At 40.6% G+C, this 21,214-nt stretch overlaps 1 protein-coding gene across 1 annotated transcript in view; it reads left to right on the forward strand.

Moving 5' to 3' along the window:
* Nucleotides 1-16,277, forward strand: part of LOC147718207 (vomeronasal type-2 receptor 1-like) — a 32,664-nt gene extending 16,387 nt beyond the window's left edge. Inside the window, exons 2-3 of the mRNA XM_086967166.1 lie at nt 12,812-12,898; nt 15,381-16,277. Of these exons, the coding sequence (XP_086823292.1) occupies nt 12,812-12,898; nt 15,381-16,277 (984 nt within the window). The remainder of the gene's footprint in view (nt 1-12,811; nt 12,899-15,380) is intronic.
* Nucleotides 16,278-21,214: the final 4,937 nt, after the last annotated feature.

The raw sequence follows: 21,214 nt of genomic DNA on the forward strand, positions 1-21,214 counted from the left end.
AGACAGATGTCCAACACGCACTCATCTCCGCATAGCATACATCGAAGTACCGGTAAGATACAGTTCTGCCATATAGGTCTGAATGAAAGGAACCAGGTCATGTTTAGATCTCTCAGCCTGGCCAATCCAAGGACGTTAGGTATCCTGTCCCAATAGCGCATTGCTAGGATTGTCTCTTCCATTCCCATGGGAGCTATGTCTGAGCTTTGGCTTGCCATAACGAAGCAGGATGGTCAAAAATAAAATCCCTGCTACAAGTCCCAAAAATAAGGGTATGCCGCCAAAAACAGAGCGGACAAAATTTGGAACGATTCCCAAAATTGCTTGAAACGGTGTTAGCAGTCCCGTAAAAATCGTCTTAAATATGTCTGGGATGCCTGTGGCACTAGACATGTTAAGGAGTTGGCTAAGCATTTCTACAAAATGCACGGGGCAATTTGTTGATAAAAGTTCATGAACCTCCGTAGCTGTCCTTGCAACTAGAAGATCATACGTCTCTTTTGATGATGTTATGGGCACTGTTGTCTGTAAAAGCACAGACTTCATTTTGCTTTAAGTATCAATTCGTATAGAATAGAGATTCAGACGAGGACAGATGGGAGTCTCTGTGTCTGCAAGCCCACTCGGAAACAATGCCTGCATACAGCATTTGACCATGGATGTTACTCTTACTAGATAACTTTTCCCTGGCACAAGGCCACAACATCTGAGATCCGTTCTAAGAATGTAACTCTTGTTTGCAAGTTGCATAAAGAAGGGCTCTATCTGAGTTGCAGGTGTGACAAGCTGGTGGCATGAAAGGTTGTTAGAATTTCCATCACAAGCTCCGAGTAAATTAATACCCTGGCACAAAAGTATACCGCTTAGTGAATGTTTACAATTTTCACCACTAAGAAATACATTTTTGTCGCTGTCACTATAGCATGAATGTGTGTATGGTAATTTCCATTCAGATTTTACATATCCTTTACCCAATCGTTCATACTGGCCAGTAGGTATGTATTCAAGGCACTTTTCAAATCGGAAAGTTGTTATCGGAATAGTGATAATTCCGTGTATTATCCATTCAATGACAGGACTCTCTGACATTGTAAATGGTAATCTCTCAAGTTTTTCGATGCTCAGGATTGTATAGTCTGCTCCTTTCTGTGCCAAACTGATTTGTTTATCAGTAAGGTTAAAAATGGAAAATAATGACGTTGTGTTGATTAAACGCCAAGGCACATAGCCTGACGAAGATTTTGCAGCGTCCAGCCTAATTGTACAATAGAACGTAATTGAGATTGGCCATGCTGTAATATTAGCAAGTCTCTGTCTATTATGTCAAAGGCAGAAGATACAATATTGTCCAACGAATATATTCTGGAGGACAGAGTCATTAACCCATTGTCCACTACAGAAAGTGATTTTTCCAAATTAATACGATCAATTTCTCGTATTTATTCAGCTGTTTCAATTTGTGTGACTTTCCAAGCCTCGTTGTATGCAGCATAGATACCGGTCGCTATGAAACGCTTTTGACGCTGTTTGCGTGGTCCAAGAATGAAATCGCGCAAATCAGCACCATCTTTTAGTAAAGACAAGTGTTGCTTAATTTCAGCCAGTGTGGATGATGTTAGCCATTCAAGGCAGAGTTTTCCTACACTGTATGTTGTTACTATCCCTGGATGTTGTCTCTGGGAGTATCTAGGGTCTTGTCTGGTCATTTTTAACCCCTGTGTTTTATTCAGGAATCTATCTTGACAGCTGTTTGTGTCAGTAGGCCATATTAACCACTTTTTCCAATCAGGATGTGTTCTGTTAAAATGTAAAACATGTGAAACGTCTAACTCAATATCTGTAGTTGTATTTTCAGGTATTGGCTTTGGAATAGACGGTTTGTTAAGGTCTTTGATCTTAGCTAGGCCAAGACAGGATGTTTGGTGTATTGTGTCATTTAAAAACATCATTTGTTCTGGTATCATGCAGGTTCTGAATAGTGCTTCAAGGCCTTGTACCTGCCAATCTTTTGTACCCCAAATTGTTTTCGTTTCAATGTTATTTTTCCAATAATCAAAACCAAATGCTATCATTTTTCTATAAAATGCTTCTGAATATATCAATTTAGAATTTGTCAGCATTGTTTTCATTCCTGTTTTATCTAACAGTTTGTAATAAAACATTTCTGCATCACTGGTGTTAAACCCTGAGAAGTAATTGAATTTCTCAAAAAATGCTTTAGAACTGCTTTTAGGTGGTGTAGCACAATGTTCCCATTGATTATACTTAAAAACATTTCTATGCTGTGCAGATTTATGCAAATAATGATCACAATAATTTGTGTAGCAGAATAATTGCTCATAACTAGATGAACCTTGTAAATAATCATGCTCTGTGAATCTAGCTGACATTACTAAATCAGACATCATGTCATTAATACTGTTAAAGTCCCAATCATCAGAGAATGTACTAGGTTTTACAAAGTCACTTAAGGAAACCTTCAGTTGATGAGGATACTTCAGGATTTCGACCGGACCATAGATCTCATAGTCAGTTTTCTCCCATACTACCCCACCAGGTATTGGAATGGCTGTGACATTTATTGTTGACAGTTAGTTCTCTTTTCTTCACGTGGGATGATCTGTGTGGTTTGAGGACTACGTTGATGTTCTGACTTGCTGTGTCCATTCAATTGTAATAAACTTTCCTAAAATTAAAACTAAAATTAGGCATAGTAGGAGTATGAATACCCCTGAAATAATCCAATGCTCAATCAACGGTGAATCCAGATATAATTCTTTGATTTGTTGAAGGAGTCCTGTTGTATTTTCTTTAGAATACTTTTTTGTTTCTGGCATTACTTCGGGGTCGTTTTGATCTTCAGAGAAGTTGTCGAAGTTGATGAAATAACCAGAGGCAGTTCTGTCAATTGTTGGGATTGTTCTTTCAATCTGTCTCTCGGTAGCACTTTCTGATGCCACATTATTGTAGACTGGTGTTTCTTGACGAACTGTTTCAATCTGTGTCTCAAGAGGCACGAGTTCCATGGCATTATTGCATAGTCCTTCTCTGTGCACTGCAGGCTGATCGAATGTGATTAGTCTTTCAGTTTGAACCTCTTGGATTGTTGCAAGTTTGGGTATTCTGTTGTTTCTTGGGAGTCCACTGGGCCTACTGTTGATTATAGGCCACATGCTTGTGGTTTTACCAGGTCGATAGACACAACTCTGTTCTCCTTTTTACCAGCAAGGGGCGGTAGTACAACTGATCTTGTTCCGGTGACTGCCAAGACAGGTACTGCTTTTCTGTAAGAAGGCCCAAATTCCTTCTTCACCGCAATTTTTTCTCTGACTAGATCCCCAATCTTTGGAATCCAGACAGGCCTTGCTGGGGCTGTTGCTTGTGGTGCCTCGTCAGTGGTAGATGGCTGTTGTTTTAACTTTATGTTGCTTAAGGATTTTCTTGTTTCATTCAGTTCCTGTAAAACAGCCAAACGATCTTTGATGTCAAAGTCTGTTGTTTTTTCTTGTACCACTGATATCTGACTATCGAGGTCCTGAATGTTCATTCTAATTCCGAACAATAGTTCGTATGGGCTGAAACCTTTTAGAGAATTCCTTGGCAAGTTATTAAGAGTGGTCTGGACACTTATTAGATGTTTGACCCATCCAGCGCCTGAACCTAATACCTTCGCTGTTATAGATCGCTTTATGTCTCGGTTTTTTCTTTCTACCACACTATTCCCTTCGGGGTGCGACGGACAAGAATACCGCAACCCAATTCCCATGCTGGCCATGGCCTCCTTATAAGCTCGAGAGCTTAAAGCAGGACCCTGGTCAGAATGGAACGTGGTAATTGCGTATGTGCCGATAAAGACTCGCAGATCTTTTATAACCGTTCTGGCGTCAGCCGAGCGCTGGTGCCACATCCATATGAACCTCGTACAGGAATCCACTGCTACCATGATATATCTATAGTTGCCGTCCCTTTGTAGGGGACCACAGTGGTCCAGGTAAAGACATGCAAATGGTTTATCCGAGATAAGAAGGGGTGTCTGTGCTGGTCGTTTTACTGTTGATACTTTTATCCTTTGGCATATATCGCATTCTAATACATACTTTTTAGTTTGTATTCTCAAGTGAGGCCACCAATATCTCTGTTTTAATAGTGATATTGTTGCGGGAACGCCAGTGTGTGCAGAGGCAAGCCCTTCGTGTGCCGCTTTGATTAGTCCTAACCTGTGTTCCATGTTTGGAATTACCCTATCCCCCACTCCACGGATTCGAGCAAAAGGAACATTATTCGTATCTGTTAAGTATAAGTACTTTTCTGGAAAGCCTTTTGGGAGTGTTTTCTTATCATTTTTTACTGACGCACTGACAGCTTGTAGAATATCGCTGTCTATTTTTGCTTGTGACCGAGTTATCGCAGCTACGGAAGCCGTTTGCACAGCTGCCTTCGCGGCTTCATCAGCCAATGAATTCCCTGCAACGTGAACGCCATCACGTTGATGACTCAGTGTGTGTATCACGTGAGTCTTTTGTAGTTCTTTCTGTAAAAGAACTACCTGTTCCCAAAGCATTTTATGCTTTATTGTGCCACCTTTTGCATCTTTGAAACCATTTTCCACCCAATTCTGCAAGTATTCATTATAAGATTGTACGCAATAAAAAGAATCGCACACTATTAGTGTGGGGAATTCGCGATCGGTATTTTCTAGCGCCATCTTAAATGCTACTAATTCAGCTCGTTGAGCCGAGCAATCTCCTAGAGATTGTGTTTTGGTGACCATTGGTCTAAATTTACCTTTGTGCCAGCGACCTTTAACAATCGCGCACACAGCACTGTAAGCTTGCTTACCCCCAACTGCGGGTTGTGCTGATCCGTCAGTATATATAATACTTCCGTATTCTTCGAGAGGCAGGATTTCAGTTGGCAGAGGACATTCATATTCATATTGTAAAAATTCCTGTGTTTTTAAGTTAGGATCAAATTCGTAAACTACGTCTGTTGCAGCAAGAGAATTAACCCACTGGATCCATCTCGGATGCAAAGCCTTAGCATTAGGAATGCTTGCTTTAGTTACCGCTTCTAAAGCCGGTATAGGTGTTACGATTATTATTCGTTTACCTTGTGCTAGGGGCCTTTCTTTTGCTACAGCAGTCTGAACCGCAGTTAGAATTTTCTCAGTTGAACTGAATTTTATTTCAGCCTTTGTGTACAAATGTGATTTGTATGCTATTGGTACCTTTTCTCCATCATTAGAGGTTAGGTACGTGAATCCGCATCTTCCTGGGATGACTCGGATTACAAGATCGCGTGTATTGTCACGTGTATCTAATTTTGTTTTAGCTAACATGTCTGTTTGCAGTGATCTCAAAATTTCTGTGTGTTTTTGAGTCCAATTGATTTGTTTAAAATCAGGTTTAATTAGTTCGTAGAGAGGTTTAACCCTCTCTGCGTAATTTAGAATGTAAGTTCTTCTGAAATTCAGAAAACCTAGTATGGATTGTAAATTCTTCAGCGTTTTTGGAGCTTGGAGTACAGCGCACTTCTCTAGGAAGTTGTCCGCTAGGCTTTTTCCTTCACTTGATAATTCGTACCCTAAAAATAGTACTGTCAGATGGGCAATTCAGGACCTTTTAAAGTTGAATTTGTAATCCTCTGCTGCGAACCCAAGTATAATGGTGTTCACTCTTTTCAAGTGAGTATCCAAGTCGTCGTCTGTGAGATAGATATCTACGTAAGACAATGCCTCATCATCATATATTTGTAGTAACTCTGTTACCCTAGCTGAGAATAGTCCTGGGCTGTTCTTGAACCCCTGTGGGAGTCGACAGAATTTTTTCTGCGACCCAAATGCTGAGAAAACGGTCAAATATCTGCTTTCAGGTGCAATATTTTGACAAAAGAAACCATTAGATATGTCTAATGTCATTTTATATTTTTTCCTAACTATGTTATTCATTAGGGCTGCACTATGCGAGTTTTGTACTGCAAATGTTTTACAACATGCATTAAGGTGTCTTTAGTTAAAAACTAGACAATATGAATTGTCTGGCTTGGAGACAGGAAACAAAGGATTGTTCATTTGAGAGGTGCATGTTTCAATCACCCCCTGGTATTCAAGTTGATCTAAAATCTCCCTGACTTGTTTTTTAGCTTCTTGCTTAATGGGATACTGCCGTTGGGCAGTTGGTTCATTTTTTAACTGGATTTTGTGGGGAGATGAGTCCTCATCCCATCCTACATGATTTTTATATAATGCCGGTGCCTGGGCTACTGCCCATTCCCTTGCATATGTATATTTTTTGTGAATCGGAATGTGATTCGAGAAGGCAGGCATAATCACTTCTTCGCCATGAGGGCACTCCCTGACAAACTCTGGGGGCCAATCTTTTTCAGATAAAAGAATATCATAGCCTTTTGAGAGCTTATCCCAAAATAGACCTCTTATTTTCCTAGTCTTATCACCCTCTATACGCAATGTTATTTTGTATATTTTATGGGGCTCGCTAAGTCTGGTGTCGGCAGTTTCAACCTGAATGTATTCATTCGTGTCCACTGTCTCCAGATGACTCATCAAGATCTTGCGCGCTATACTGATTTCTGCTGCACTGTCCAACATTGTCAATGCCCACTCCCCGTTTTTCAACTGTGTCCTCAGTATTCTCGGCAGGTTCGATTACTCTAATACTGGCTACCTTCTTTTTTGGAAATTGAGATTTTTTACTCTGAGCAGGTTCCTTGTCTTTGGACTTGGTGTGCTCTCCTGGGTCTGACCGTCCTCTTCTTTCCGATTTCTGCGAAAAAGATCGAGAGGGACGTGTATCAATACTTTGATATCTATCAGGTTTTTTCAGATTATCCCTATTTCTAAGGTTATATCTTTTCTCAGAGGGCTCCCTCTGGGGAGACTGGTGTTCTCGAGTCTGGGTTCTTTCCCTCCGTCGAGGAGACCTTCCTCTGGACTGGAAAACTTTTTCCTTGGGAGTGGATTGTTTATTTCCATCCCAGCTCTTTTTAGGAGTGTTTGAATTATTTTTAATAAATAATTTTTCTAACTCTCTTTATGCTTTTGTTAATTTTCTTATGTTAACTAAGAGTTCTTCTTTTGACATTTTTCCAATGTCCGGATGTGGTGTGTTGCTGGCTAGAACCGGCCACGTTGCTCCTGGTCTACCTAGTGGACCGAGCCTGGTAATATGATCATTATGTTTTAGGGCGCCAATAAACCAGAGCAGGTGCTCTTGGAATTTTAGTGGGATTTCAGTCTCCTCGAAAGGAGCGTACTCTTCTGGAGGTTCCTCTATTTTGTAATAGTGAAACTCTTTTGTTGTAGCGTTTGCCGCTGGAAAGTTTATCCATGAATAGAATACCTCTGTCTTCCAATATTCGTGAGCCTCTATCACGAAAATTACTGTACCACCTTGAGGTGTCAGTCCGTTTTCTATAAGATTTAAAGTTATAGATTTTCTTAAGTGGACCGGGATAATTGCATCCGGGTCTGTGTGTTCGGGACCCTGCTGAGTCGCATCTGCTGCGGCCCCAGTGGTTCCGTTTTCTCCTGGCATTGTATAAATGCAGGTGTTGCAGAGTTGGTCTCCAAGGAGACAAAGATTAGGTGCACAATATTTTGGAACACTGTATCCTTCAACGTTGAATAAACCAGAGCTTTACATAGGAATCTCTTCCTACTGAGTTCGGGCGGATTTTAACATTTTACCCACTCCAGACGTCTATTGGAGTATTTACGGGAGAAAGGGGTCTGTGTGAAATATGCACGACTGAGTTACTCTAACGTCTTGCGTTAGTTTATCGCCTTTCCAAACGTTGGTCGCCATGTAGTGTAGTTCCTAGTTTCCCACTAGGCCCTGCGCATTGGAATAACATAAACAGTAATGTCGACGTAGAAGTGCGGATCTTCCAGGCCTCTACTGACTATGCTAAACTTAATTGGGTTTGTTAACAACTAGCTCAGAGGTCACTGGAAACTTTCTTGACTGAATAGGAAGTGATCAGCTTCCCTGGCACAGACAAGAAGGGATTCAGTTTTCAAACAACTGTGCAACATGACAACTTTGCTCCTCAGATCAAGAGTCAATCTCTAGGGTCGTGTGAAACAATAGACAGTTATTTTACTCAGTCAGGTTAGTGCAGATTACTTTCACAATATGGAGAGAATAGAGAGACGGGCGTTTGCCAATAAAGGGTTAACATTTATTGAACAGTCTTTCTTCTCGTACAAGAGAAATGTATTGCCAAAATTGCAAGACTTGTTATGATAAAAAGTATGTACAGTAAGATAAGTATTGCGAGATAATACTGTAAAAGCATTGATATGGTTTCTTAGCCATACAATGGTTTAAAAGTAATAAAACATATATACATTCATATATACATTAGGCTAAAATACTCAACTGGTGCTTCTAACTACGCCTACCCCAGTGTACCTGACCTAAGCCTAATACTTGGGAGGGGAGTAAGTAAGTAGCTTTAAGTTAAGTTGGTTTTGCCAAGGTTTGCTTCAAGAATTCTCATTAAGGGTTTAGTCAACACCATACCTCTGAATAGAATGATGGAGGTCTGGTATCTCCTTCAGGGAAACTCAGTATCCCAGTCACCCGCAAGGGTAGACCAGAAACGCTGGAGCTGGATTTCTCGGCAGGAGAAAGGCAGCGTCTCTCTTCAGCGCGTCGAGGAGGAGAAGGAGGGGGGACAGTGTCCGCGGGCAGCTTGCATCTGCTGGGCTCTTCGCAGGGGACGGCTGTTCAGCTCCTAGTTTCACCACACCATCGTTCACTAGTTGGAAGCGATAGCAGTAGCGATTGCAGCTATGGTGTCATCAGCATGACAGCTTCTTCAGCAGCAGCGAGATAGCTGGCAGTATCAGCTTCACCAACAGCAACTAACAACAGGCAATTGCTTAAGGCAACGTTGGTAATATTTATACCTGAAAGGTGCCATGTTTGACGTAAGTTTGCTGGACATAAGACGTCAATTAAAGATGTCACTAGGAAGTGATCACTATCAGTTGCTCATTAGAGTTCTATTACTAATCAAAACACAGCAAGCGGGGATTTCCAGGTTTGCTGAGTTTTTATCTTGTTGAAGAACTCGGAGTGTTAATCTAGGAATCTCAGATAGTGACTTCTGCTCTGTCATTGCACTAATTGGTTGCAAAGGAAGTGGCAGAGAAAACGATTCTGGAATGTGGCTCTGTTCGTGTGAGGCCAGAGATGACTTTCTGAATATTGTACTTGAACGATTATGCCAATATAGGGAATAAATGGATTTATAGCCGAATAGGGGCATAAGGTCACTGTATCGATCAGGATCCTAGATAAGCACGCAACATTACGAGCTGTTGATACTGAAGCATGAAGGGTTGGTTCACTGGAACTTTGTATTGATGGGTAGTGTGTTCAGCAAGGTCTTGGTGCAACTGGGCCTGTTCACTTTGTGAAGAGCCCGGAAACATTAAGGGCACTCAACAGAGGCAACACCAAGGATTCAGGACCTGTAGGGCATCAATTGGGGGTCAGGATTCAATCCAGCTGGGTCTAGGTGCTGGTTCAAGATGTTGTCTCTGAACAGGAGACCCGTGGACTAGCCCTTGGAATCATTCTGGTAGTTCTGGTTCAGGTGCAGGGACAACCCTTCTTGCTCAGGCAGGTGGGCAGCAAGCCAGTAGGCCAGCAGTCCAGCAGGGCAGCGGTCCAACAAAGTGACCATCATTTCAGCACCACAGAAGTCCTTTTTTCTTGCAGAGTCTACACAGGTCCAGAAGTGTGCTGATGATTTTGGGCCAGGTTTACTAACCTTTCACACTATGCAGTGTGGCTAGGCAACCTGCTGTGTTGCATTGTGTGAAAAGTAGAGAGCAGAAATTAGCCATATGTACTAAGAAATGGGTCACATTTGCTCTCTCATAGTTCTGAGGTACTTCAGGCAGCCCAGCGCCAACAAGGAAAGATGTTTTTTTGCAGGAAGGGAAATTTTCCTGCACAAAAGCAATCTCTCAAAGCATTGACCTCTTTCTATGTGTGCTGCATATTGCTGCAGACATGTAGGAAATAGAAATGAGAAAAAAGTGTTTTCTCCTCACTATGCCATCCTCTGGGTAGTTTAAAGTTTGGCAAGGGGGTTCATTTGCTAAGTCTACATGGCAGTTTGAAATGACAGGCCTGGAACATGTCTTAAGGGGCTACTTAGGGGAGTGACATACTAATAGCATTATTTTACCGATGCTGGGTATCTCTCTACTAGGGGTTACTAGTAAATCTAATATGCTAATCAGGTATAGGACAATTTAAGCCTGTTTAGGGTAATGAGCACAAGCACTTTAGCACTCGTTAGCACTGGTAAAGTAATGAGCACAAGCACTTTAGCACTTGTTAGCACTGGTAAAGTAATGAGCACAAGCACTTTAGCACTTGTTAGCACTGGTAAAGTAACGAGCACAAGCACTTTAGCACTTGTTAGCACTGGTAAAGTGCATAGAGTTCTTGGGCAAAAAAAGTGAATTTTAGTAAAAATGGAGCAGAGAGGCACAACTTTGGGAGTGAACCATCCTAAGGCTAACAGGCCTAACAAAAACAACAAGTGATGGACTGAATGTGGATCAATGTCACACACTCCCCCAGTCAAAAGATCTGGGCCCAGATCTTTGGACTGGGTTGAGTGTGTGACATTGATCCACATTCGGTCCATCACCTGCTGTGTTAACAGGCCTAACACACATCCCCTTTACATCTGAGTAAGAGACCCAGCCATTGAAAATCATTCAGCCCCATTTACCTACTTGATTGGCCACACCTGCCGTAAAATAAGTTGTTTTGGTCATGCCATACAAGGTTTCCAGTCCTCCTCTAGGACGCCACTGTTCACATGCCATAAGTCTTGGGTGAACAGCACAAGATTTGGAAGTTGTATGAGGGTGTAATGCCAATTTTGGTGCAATCTCATTTGCTTTGGTCAATTTGCCCAAAAGTATGCAATTGTATTCAAAATGAAAATCAGCCATTTATTCCTATATTTTATTGTGAAATGTGTTCTCACAATAATTTGTTCGCTGACGTCACATTAAGAGGTCAAATAATAGTACAACAGACACAATTGCCACAAGCGGCAGCTGCTCAGTGATGTTCATGCAATTTTGCATCAACAGTAGAATAATTTCACAACATGGAATTACTACACATTCATACTACAATAACTTCAGTGACACAGTACCTACATGGAATGACATATTAAAGCAGGGGATAGCACATGATGTTGTATTAATACAGGGAGTGACAAAGTGTCTTCCATTTATGCTGGCAGTGACCTAGAGTGTCATATTAAGACAGGGAGTGACATAGGGGGTTGTATCAATACAGGGAGTGTCACAGGGTATTGAATTAAAAATGGGAATAATACAGGATGTTGTAATAATACAGAGAGTGAAATATGATGTTCTATTAATACAGGGAGTGACACAGGTTATTGTATTAATACAGGGAGTGTCACACGGTGTTGTATTATTAGAAGGAGTGACACCGTGTGTTGTATTAAAAGAAGGAGAGACAGAGAGTGTCATATTAATACATGGATTTACGTTATTACAGGGAGTGACAGAGGTTATCGCATAAATGCAAGGAGTGACACCGATTGTTGTTTTAATATACAGAGTGACACAGAGTGTTGCATCAATATAGGGAGTGATACATGATATCATATTAATACAGGGAATGACAAAAGGTGTTGTATTAACAATATCGGGAGTGACACTTGTGGCACGGCCCTAAGCCAATTCATTGTAAAAGAGGTCCTACACTGTTAAGATCCATTAACAAATGCCTCCACTTTAAAGGCTGTTCCTATCTATGGTCCTGGAAGATCGATTTTTTTTTGTTTTTTAAAGATTTTTTTCTGTTACCCCTATTTTGTATTTTCAGCACCAAAATGTTGAAAATTGTTATAGTAGTTATACATGCTCTCTCATAGAAGAAAGTAAGAATGAGGAAAAAAGGAGGACTCAGAGGAGCCGCCAGATCTGGACTGGTAAGATAAAAGGCCAAGGCAATGTTACTAATTCAGAAAAGTGCTCATTAGTAAAGCTTTCACTTCTTTTTCAAAGGAAACCATTGATGGAATCAATCTTGTTTTTACAGGTAGAGAGTTCCAGATTCTCTGGGCAATATCTGAGAAGGAATGGTTGTACGTTTTAATTTTTTTAATTTTTTAGGTTGGAGCAGTAAGGTACTGGTGCTCTTGGAGGATCGGGCACGGCCCGACAGTTCTAGCTTACTTGCAAGGTAAAGAGGAGTGTTGAAGTTAAGTGGTTTAGTTGTCATATATGCAAGTTTAGTTGAATCCTTGGAAGTGCGCTCCTTTGGTCGACGAGCTGTTGTGATCCTGCATGTTTAAGGTCTTATCCAGCACTATTCCCAAAGTTCTTGTAGAGTCTATGATGTGTGGTGTGAAGTTGAGAGTGCAGAGGTTTTTCAGAAATTTCTCGATGATGGGGGCTTAATTGGTTGGTGATATTAGGAGGGATTCAATTTCGAACGCGTTTAGTTTGATATTGTTGAAAGTTAACCAGTTTTTGGGTTTTGTGCAGCGTTCCCTTGAGTGTCTTGATATCATCCGGAGAAGAGATTTCATGTACAAATGGGTGATATCTGCATGCATATTATAATGGATGATAGATGCTTTGAGGATTACTGTAAGAGGTTCAATGAATAGGTTGAAGATCGTGGGAGAGAGGAACCTCTAGAGTGCAGGGACTGGAATTGGATAGGGTTTGATTGGTTTTTGACTCTATGAGTTCTGTTATTGTCGGCAAAAGGAGGCCAAAAGTGGTTACCAGGCAGGCAAGAAGGAGACCAAGGACCTCTATGCGCCCAAACAAGGCAACAAGAACAACAAACACAAGGTAAAGAAAAACAAGTCTCAGTACAATGCTTGAGAGCCCCATCCTGCATTCCACAAGGCTCAGGAGATTGTCATGTTTGACAGTTTCAAAAGCTGATGAGAGGTCGAGTAGGATTAATAGGCAGGATTTGTTCTGGTCAAGGATTGTAAGAGAGCCATCAACTATATAGGTGATGGCTTTTTCAGTGCTGTGGCCGTGTCGGAAGCCCGATTGGAAATGATCAAGAAGTTGGAATTCCACAAGGTGGTTACACAGTTGTTCATGAACAAATTTCTCAAGGAGTTTTGCCAGAGTAGGGATGTTAGTGATTGGTCAGAAATTATTCAAATCTTCTGGGTCAGCCATAGGTTTTTTGAGAATAGCACCAGACCGGACTTCAAGCACATACAAATTGGCTGCACAGGTCTGCCTCTCATTGACAACAATGTAATGATGCCCCGCGAACATGACGGATTGTTGGCAAAAGTCAGCAGGCCACCAGCGATAGCAGCACACGTGCACCATTCTGCAGGGATGTCTAAGTTATGTGCAAGTATGTGTATGTACAGTGAGCTCAACCTTCATGCACATGTACAGTCTTCAACTCAACTCAGAAACCGTTGCACGATGGTGCATGTGTGTCGTCAACAGTGGAGGCTTGCTGACTTTTGCCCACAAACAGTTTTGTTCATGGGGCATCATCATATTGTTGTCAATGATATGCAGACCTGTGCAGCCAATCTGTCCTCATCCTGATCATTTGAAATAGATGCCATCTCAAAATGTAAAATAGGCACAACCTACCCCATGAGCAGTACTCCCAAAACACATTGGAAAGCTACTTAGGGGATGAGTGCACACTGTGCTGTGGATTGTACAGAATCACCACCATGATGGCCCGCCATCTCCTTTTGAGACACTCCTGGACTATTGGATTGAATGAGAGCTGCCATTAGTGATAGCGCCACCACAATCCCTGGTAGGCCCTTACTGCTTTCGAAGGGCAGAAGAACCGGGTGCAGGTATTTCTAGTGGACCATTGGAACAATATACTGAGTCACCAAATGAATATGCAGTGGTGGCTAAGCAGCCACAAGTTCACTAGACATATGAACATTATTAAATGGCATGTGAACTCACAACACACAACAACCCGGATGTGACAATTTCTGTTGATGAGAAACTTTAAAACAGCAATTTCAATGGGTTGCAATGACTAACATTTTAAGGAAATAGCTGTGGGGTCTGGATGTCCATACAGACATTTCTTTTCCTTCATGTTTGTTTTGGTCCTATTTTTATTTCTACCAATAAACTGTTTTTATTTTCTCTAATTAGCAAATTGAAATATCATGCATGATTTGCTTAGATGGCAAAAAGTACCTTTTCTCAAAACTAAGTATAAACACTTGTTTTACAAAATACATATTTATTTTGATTTCAATATCTTGAAACATGCTAGGCTTTACAAGTTCCCATGTTACATAGTCACGAAGTATGTTGTTTGTTATGTACATCGTAAATGGGGAATCCAACAGTGATATGCGTAGAGAAGTGACACATCTAAAGAATACAGGATATGGCCGGATGTTTCCAAACTCATTCATGTACTGCCTGTAATTTCTGATTAAATAATTATTAATTAATTATGTTACAACTTGGTCAGAAAAGAAGATCCTTCCTCGTCATACATAGTGCACTGAACACAGTCCTTGTGTTTTTGGATTAGACAGTCCAAACTTGTGGACTAATGCAATAGTTCTGAGTCACATAACAAAATAACTGGTTTCAAAGCTGGCACAGCACATCAGTAGTACCTAGCCTCCCAAAGCTCTGTACTGGCCCTTTAAGGAAAGCCTATATTTTAGCCTCATTAGGACCACGAGAAATATGAACATGTCGCCCCCACCTTCAAGGAACGCCATTGTCTCCACTTGCCGACCTGTGTCATCTTCAAAATCAGCTGCATCACCTAATCTAAAAACCCATTACTACAGGCATCCTTGCCTATCTAGCTCAAATGCCTGTGACATCCAGTGACTCTCAGCATGCCTCCCTTAAAGATACCAGCAGACCTGGGACATAAAAGTGCAAAAAAGTATAAAATAATGAGGTCAAAGGTCTTCTACACCTTTGAACCCAGTATCTGAAATAATATATCCATCAGGAATGTTCCATCCCTGCTCCAATTTAGGAAAGTGCTTAAGATACATGACTTGACAAAACAATCTTTATGTTGCAGTAACAGTCTGCATTTGCTCTTAGTAACCAGCTAGCCCCTTCATACATTGACTGTTTGTTTGCCTTTGACCCCATACAAAGCCATGTGGCCTTTCAGCTAGTTTCATGCTTAATAAATGTGGCTTTTATGTATTTGATGTTCCTTTAGCTTGTGATAACTCATCAAATCCGTACAATTTAAATGTCACTATCTACCTTGAATGTGCATAGAAATTCTGATAGGACACAGATAATTGGTCTGTTCATTGTTCTTCTTTTTTAGGTCAGTTATGCAGCAGTGCACGATGTGCTGAGTGACAAAGCCCAGTTCCCATCGTTTATTCGCACCGTGCCACCCATGAGACCCTTTGCTACGGCATCAATGCAATTAGTGAAGCACTTTGGTTGGACTTGGATAGGGCTTGTATCAGAAGCTGATGAGGTCTTTCACAAGTGGACAAAGGATCTGAAGGAGGATCTTGAGAGTGTGGGAGTCTGTGTGTCTTTCTGGGAGGAAATCCATCACAAGAACTCAAAGGAAACAATGAGGAGCATCGCCAAGAGGATACGGAGCTCTTCTGCAAGAGTTATCATCTGCGATTTTTTTGAGATGGAACTTAAACCATTTTTGCAGGAGCTGAATGACTTGAATGTAACTGATAGAATATGGATATTCTCAAATGGATTAATAATAACATCATATAATTTGCCAAGGTCCTCTTTGACACTATTGAATGGTTCTCTGGTAATGGTGCTCCATGCCCCCGACATGCCTGAATTCAAGCCTTTCCTGGAGAGTCTTCACCCTCACAGATTTCCTGGAGATATTTTCATCCGTTCCTTCTGGGAGGCAGCCTTTGGGTGCAAGTGGTCAACCAATGCCAGCACTTTGGGATCAGTGCCAGAGGATGCTAAAGATGGGGAGCTGCAGTGCACTGGCACAGAGGTGCTTGAAGATCTGGAGTCGATGTTTGTATTGTCTGATATGACCTATACATATCACATTTATCTGGCAGTGTATGCCCTGGCACATGCTCTGCAGGACCTGATCTCATGCACACCTGGGATGGGGCCCTTCCAGAACAGCAGCTGTGCCAACTTACAACATCTAAAGCCTTGGCAGGTAAAAGGATTACAAATTTGTATGGCCTGCATTAGAGTGTCCGAAACTGATCTATAAACAATCACCATTCAGGGTATTGTTTCCCTATGTGTGAAGAGCTTGATTATCAGTGTCTCAAAAAGTACTAGACTGTAAATCTTATCAGATGAGCACAGGAGACCTACTAGGTATTAGGACCCTGCAGTACTCCTAGCGGAAATAGTCACCTGTCCGAAGTAAGGCTTGGGGCAGAAACAACACTCCAGCTGGTCTGAGGCACTGGAGGAGATAGGCCCTGCTCTGCTCACGTATGGACTCTGAGTTCAGTTCAGGGTCATTGGTGGCAGAGCCTCAGATAAGACATATTCCCGGTAATGAATCATTAGTTGCTTTGGCTATTATCTCATGCTTAGTGCACAACCTTGCTTCTTTCTCTAAACTTTGTTCTTTTCCTCCTAGTCAGTTTTCTTAGTGTTCCTAGTCCCTGGCCTCTTGTTAGTCCATGCTGTTGTGCTGGGTCTCAGTTCTCCTAATTTACTCCCCAGAGTTGGGCCTGTGTGCTTACACCAAAGAAGACTAAAGCTGCATTATGATTTGCTATAGAAAATTAGAAAACAGAAGTGGAGGAATACATACAACCACCTTCTAAAGTAAGTAAAACTTTAAATTAAGCAAACCTATACATAACTTAATAAAACAAGTTTAATCATAAATAACTAGCCAAGCATTCTATTCATTTTATGGCTTAAACTTTAGAAGCTACCGACAAATGACTGCACCACCAACATACCACAACGCCAAGACATGTCTGCGATCAAATACCTACAAAAAGATACATGGAAAATAAGTAAATTAGGTAGTTTTTAACATTAAATCAATCTTAAATGCTAAAAATAAAAATTAAATTAAGCCACAATTAGCTATCAACAATTAAATATTTAAAATAAAATACCTTTTCCCCCAACAGGAAAGAAGCCACATGACCCATATTATAACACCCACAGTTGAAAATAAGAAATAAGGTCAGCGATTGCCATCAACAATACATATGTATGTATGTATTAGAAACATGTAAACAACTGTATTATTACAAGTATAATTCACTTAAGTGTAATTCACTTTTTTTCAGATAGAATGGAAGAAAGAGCAAGATAACATAACAGAAAGGAAAGCAATTACTCTCTCACATGGGCTACATTTACAGCACCAAACATGTCAATTGTAACTGTTCAAAAATTACTCTAATGCTTGCAACGGGATGGTTTATACAAAAATGATGTCATTAATGGGTGGTAACAAGGCCACACCCACAATTGTCACTTAAATAAAATTAATGCATGTTAATCAATCAATATTTATTTATTCTGTAGATAAAATTACCATGAAAGAGTGCAACTCCATGTGATAAAATCAAGTTCATCAAAAGACAATACAAACAAACAATACAGTTGTAGTGTAGTTTCTATATTCACAATAGGCTCTGCGCATTGGAATGATATATCCGGTAGTTTAGACTTAGGACTGAGGTCAACAAGGTCTCTACCGGATATATTAGACTTAATTGTCAGTGCTAGCTAGCTCAGAGGTCACTAGAAACTTTTTAGAATTCACAAGAAGGGATTAGTTTCTGACAACCGCATTAAAATGACAACTTTGTTTCCCAAGAATAAGAAATGTATCTCTAGATTCGCGGAAACAATAGATATTTATTTCACTCAGTCAATCGTGCATGCTTCGTTTCACCAGAGGTGCAGAGAAATAGAGAGACGGGCATTTTCAATAAAAGGTTGTTTAGTGAACAGTCTTCTTTCTCATGCAGAGGAAATGTACTGCTACAATAGTAATACTGGTTGCAAAGTATAATGCGTACAGTACAATGAGTATTATAAAATAATGCTGTAAAAGCATGATATGGTTTCTAAGGCATTAAATACATAAAATACATACATTAATAAATAAAGACTAAAAGTAGTCAACGGTTGCTTCTAAAATACGCGTACCCTGGTGTACCTAACCTAGGTCTAGTACAAGGGAAGAAGTAAGTGAGGTGTAGCTTAGTTTCAGTATTCTTTTTGCCAAGAATCTAATCCAAGAATTCTCTAAGGGTTTTTAATCAGCTCCGTACCTTGGTTTAGAATGAAGGAGGTCTGGTATCTCTTTCTCAGGACTCGATTTACCAACAACCCGCAAGGTTAGGTTGGAAACACTGGAGCTGGATTTCTCAGCTAGGGAAAAGACAGCATCTTTCTCAGTGCGTCTGCTGGAGGGTTAGCATCCTTCGGCACTTGCTTCGGCGAGCTGTGTCGTGTAGGTAGATAGTCGAACTGCTCCAAACCACTGTGTGTTTGTCTAGGCAAGTGTTGGCATATTTATACCTTGAAGGTGCTGAGTTTGATGTAAGATTGGACATAATAACGTCATCAAAGACTTAGTTAGTTGAGAACTCCATGAGTTCTTGGATAAATCAATATTCATGCAGGGGGAAGTCCCTGACTGCTGAAGGCGGGTTTTTCCAAGAAATCGTTGTAGATTTTCGGAAGTAGTGGAAGTAGCAAAGCCGTGTTAGGATGACATGAGCTATGTCTTAATATGGTTATAGTTTCTATGCCTGTATACGGATTTGGTACTTCATACCTATGTAAGGGCATGAATCTGGAAAATTACACTAGGGTCCTAAAACGCTATACAACATCCACTCCACGTATTATGTCTGATATTACTAAATCTGTAAGCATAAGAAACATAACTAAAGCATGTGTTCATAATCCCACCCAAAATACACAAAATGCATTTGAAAAGGTTTGCAGACAAAAAAAATGAGCATTTGACTCTACGCATTTAAGAATAATGTTTTCATGTGAAGTATAAAGCATGAAAAGCATTAATACTAACTAAATCAAGAATGAAATGTACACTTATGATATGGCTCTTAATTACAGAAAAAAAAGTCGAGACCATCCCAAAGCAGAAATAAATACTGTTTTGGTTTTGAGGACAAGGTCAAATATTGTCTCTAGGAAGTAATCAAAAAGAATTTTCCTAAGAATAGTTCTACTTTAAGCAGATTACTTTGTGCTCAAAAAAAAATGTTTAGTTATTTTGGGAAAATGTCAAAAGTAGTCGTAGAAAAATAGAGTTCAAAAGCTTTGGAAGGATTGTTATGAAAAGTGAAGGCCAAATTTAGAGTTCATGGAACGCTGTGTGCAGATTTTAAAAGTTATTTTTGGTGTCAGGAGAAAAGATCAAATCCTCTAGGCTGCCAAAGAAATTGTCCACTACAGTAGGTGAAAGGGGAACTACTTCATTAGGTAGATCAATTGTGCATAGATGAGAAGCATCGCCGTCAGTGTCATTCGCATTAGCAATGTTCGATGTAGATGGTACCTGTGTACCTGTTGTTCCACGTACATCACCATTAGCTGGAATTGCCGGTGAGATCTCAATAAATGCCGTCATCAGGATTGGCAGCCGTTGGGGGCAATACGATGCATGAGCCGTTACCGGACCTAGCAAAGCATCAACATCCGTTGGCAGTGCTGATGGAAGTGTAAGACAAACGTCTAACATGCATTCTTCTCTGCAAAGCAAGCATCATAGAATAGGTAAGATGCAGATTGCCACATTGGTCTGAACAAGAGAAACCATATGGTGTAAAGATCTCTTAAATGATCCAAGCCAAGAATCTGTGTAATTCTGTCACGGTAACGCATGGCTAAGAGAGCATGCTCCATGGTAGTCTGGGTATCATCGGTGACTGGACTAGCCATATCGGAGCAGAAGAAACAAAAAAAACAATTCCTGCTACGAGTCCCAAAATGAGAGGCAGGCCGCCAAACACATAGTGGACGAATGTAGGAAAAATGCCAAGGACTGCTTCAAATGGTGCTAACAGTCCCGAAAAAATAGTCTGGTATCAGACATGTTTGAGATTCGACCTAACATTTCAGCGAAATGTACTGGGCAGTTTGTTGATAATAATGCATGTATCTCTGCAGAAGTTCTTGCAACTTGCAGATCATACATTTCTCTAGATGAGGTCAGTGGTACAGTTTTTTGCAATAGAATGGCCTTCATTCTGCTTAAAGTATCAATTTGTATAGAAGAGATATTCAGTGAAGGCCATAACGCCAACTCACTGTCTGTCTTGCTCTTTGGAAACAATACTTGCATACAACAAGTGACCCTGGCTGACACACTACCTAGATAGGCTTTCCCTGGCAACATGCCACAACAGCTGTGATCATTCAATAATATGTAGCTACCATTGGATAGCTGCCTAAAAGCTGGATCTATCACTGCTGCTGGTGAACCGTGCAGGTGGCAAGAAAGGTTATTTGAAGAACATTAGCAGGCTCCGTGTAAATTATAACCTTCACATAAAAGTGTACCGCTTAGTGAGCTCTTACAATTATTCCCACTAAGAAATACCTTCTCTCCCCCACTCCAACATTGTGTGTGTGTGGTAAATTCCAGGTTGGCCTAATGTGTTCTTTACCCAACCTTTCATACATGCCTACTGATATGTGTTTTAAGCAATACTGAAACGGGAAAATCATCACTAGTATTGTGGTGGTGCCATGTATTATCCATTCCACAACTGGTTTCTCAGAAACAGTTAATGGTAAACTTTCTAGTTTTTCTATGCTCAGCACCGTGTAGTCTACTCCTCTTTGTGCCAGAGAGATTTGTTTATCTGTAAGGTTAAAGACAGTAAACAATGATGTGGTATTATTAGACGTCATGGCACGTAGCCTGAACAGAGATTTTGTAATGTCCAGCCCAGCAGCATTATAGAATGTAATTGAGACTGGCCTTGTTGTAACATTAGCAAATCCTGTTCTATTATTTCAATGGCAGATGATACAAAGCTGTCCAAAGAATACATTCTGGAGGACAGAGTTGTTAACCCATTGTCCACTACAGAAAGAGCTTTCTCTAAATTAATACGATCAATTTCTTGTATTTTTTTTGCAGTCTCCATTTGCGTGACTTTCCATGCTTCATTGGAAGCAGAA

Source organism: Lissotriton vulgaris, chromosome 4_1 (assembly GCF_964263255.1).
Source record: "Lissotriton vulgaris chromosome 4_1, aLisVul1.2, whole genome shotgun sequence".
Classification (NCBI taxonomy): domain Eukaryota; kingdom Metazoa; phylum Chordata; class Amphibia; order Caudata; family Salamandridae; genus Lissotriton; species Lissotriton vulgaris.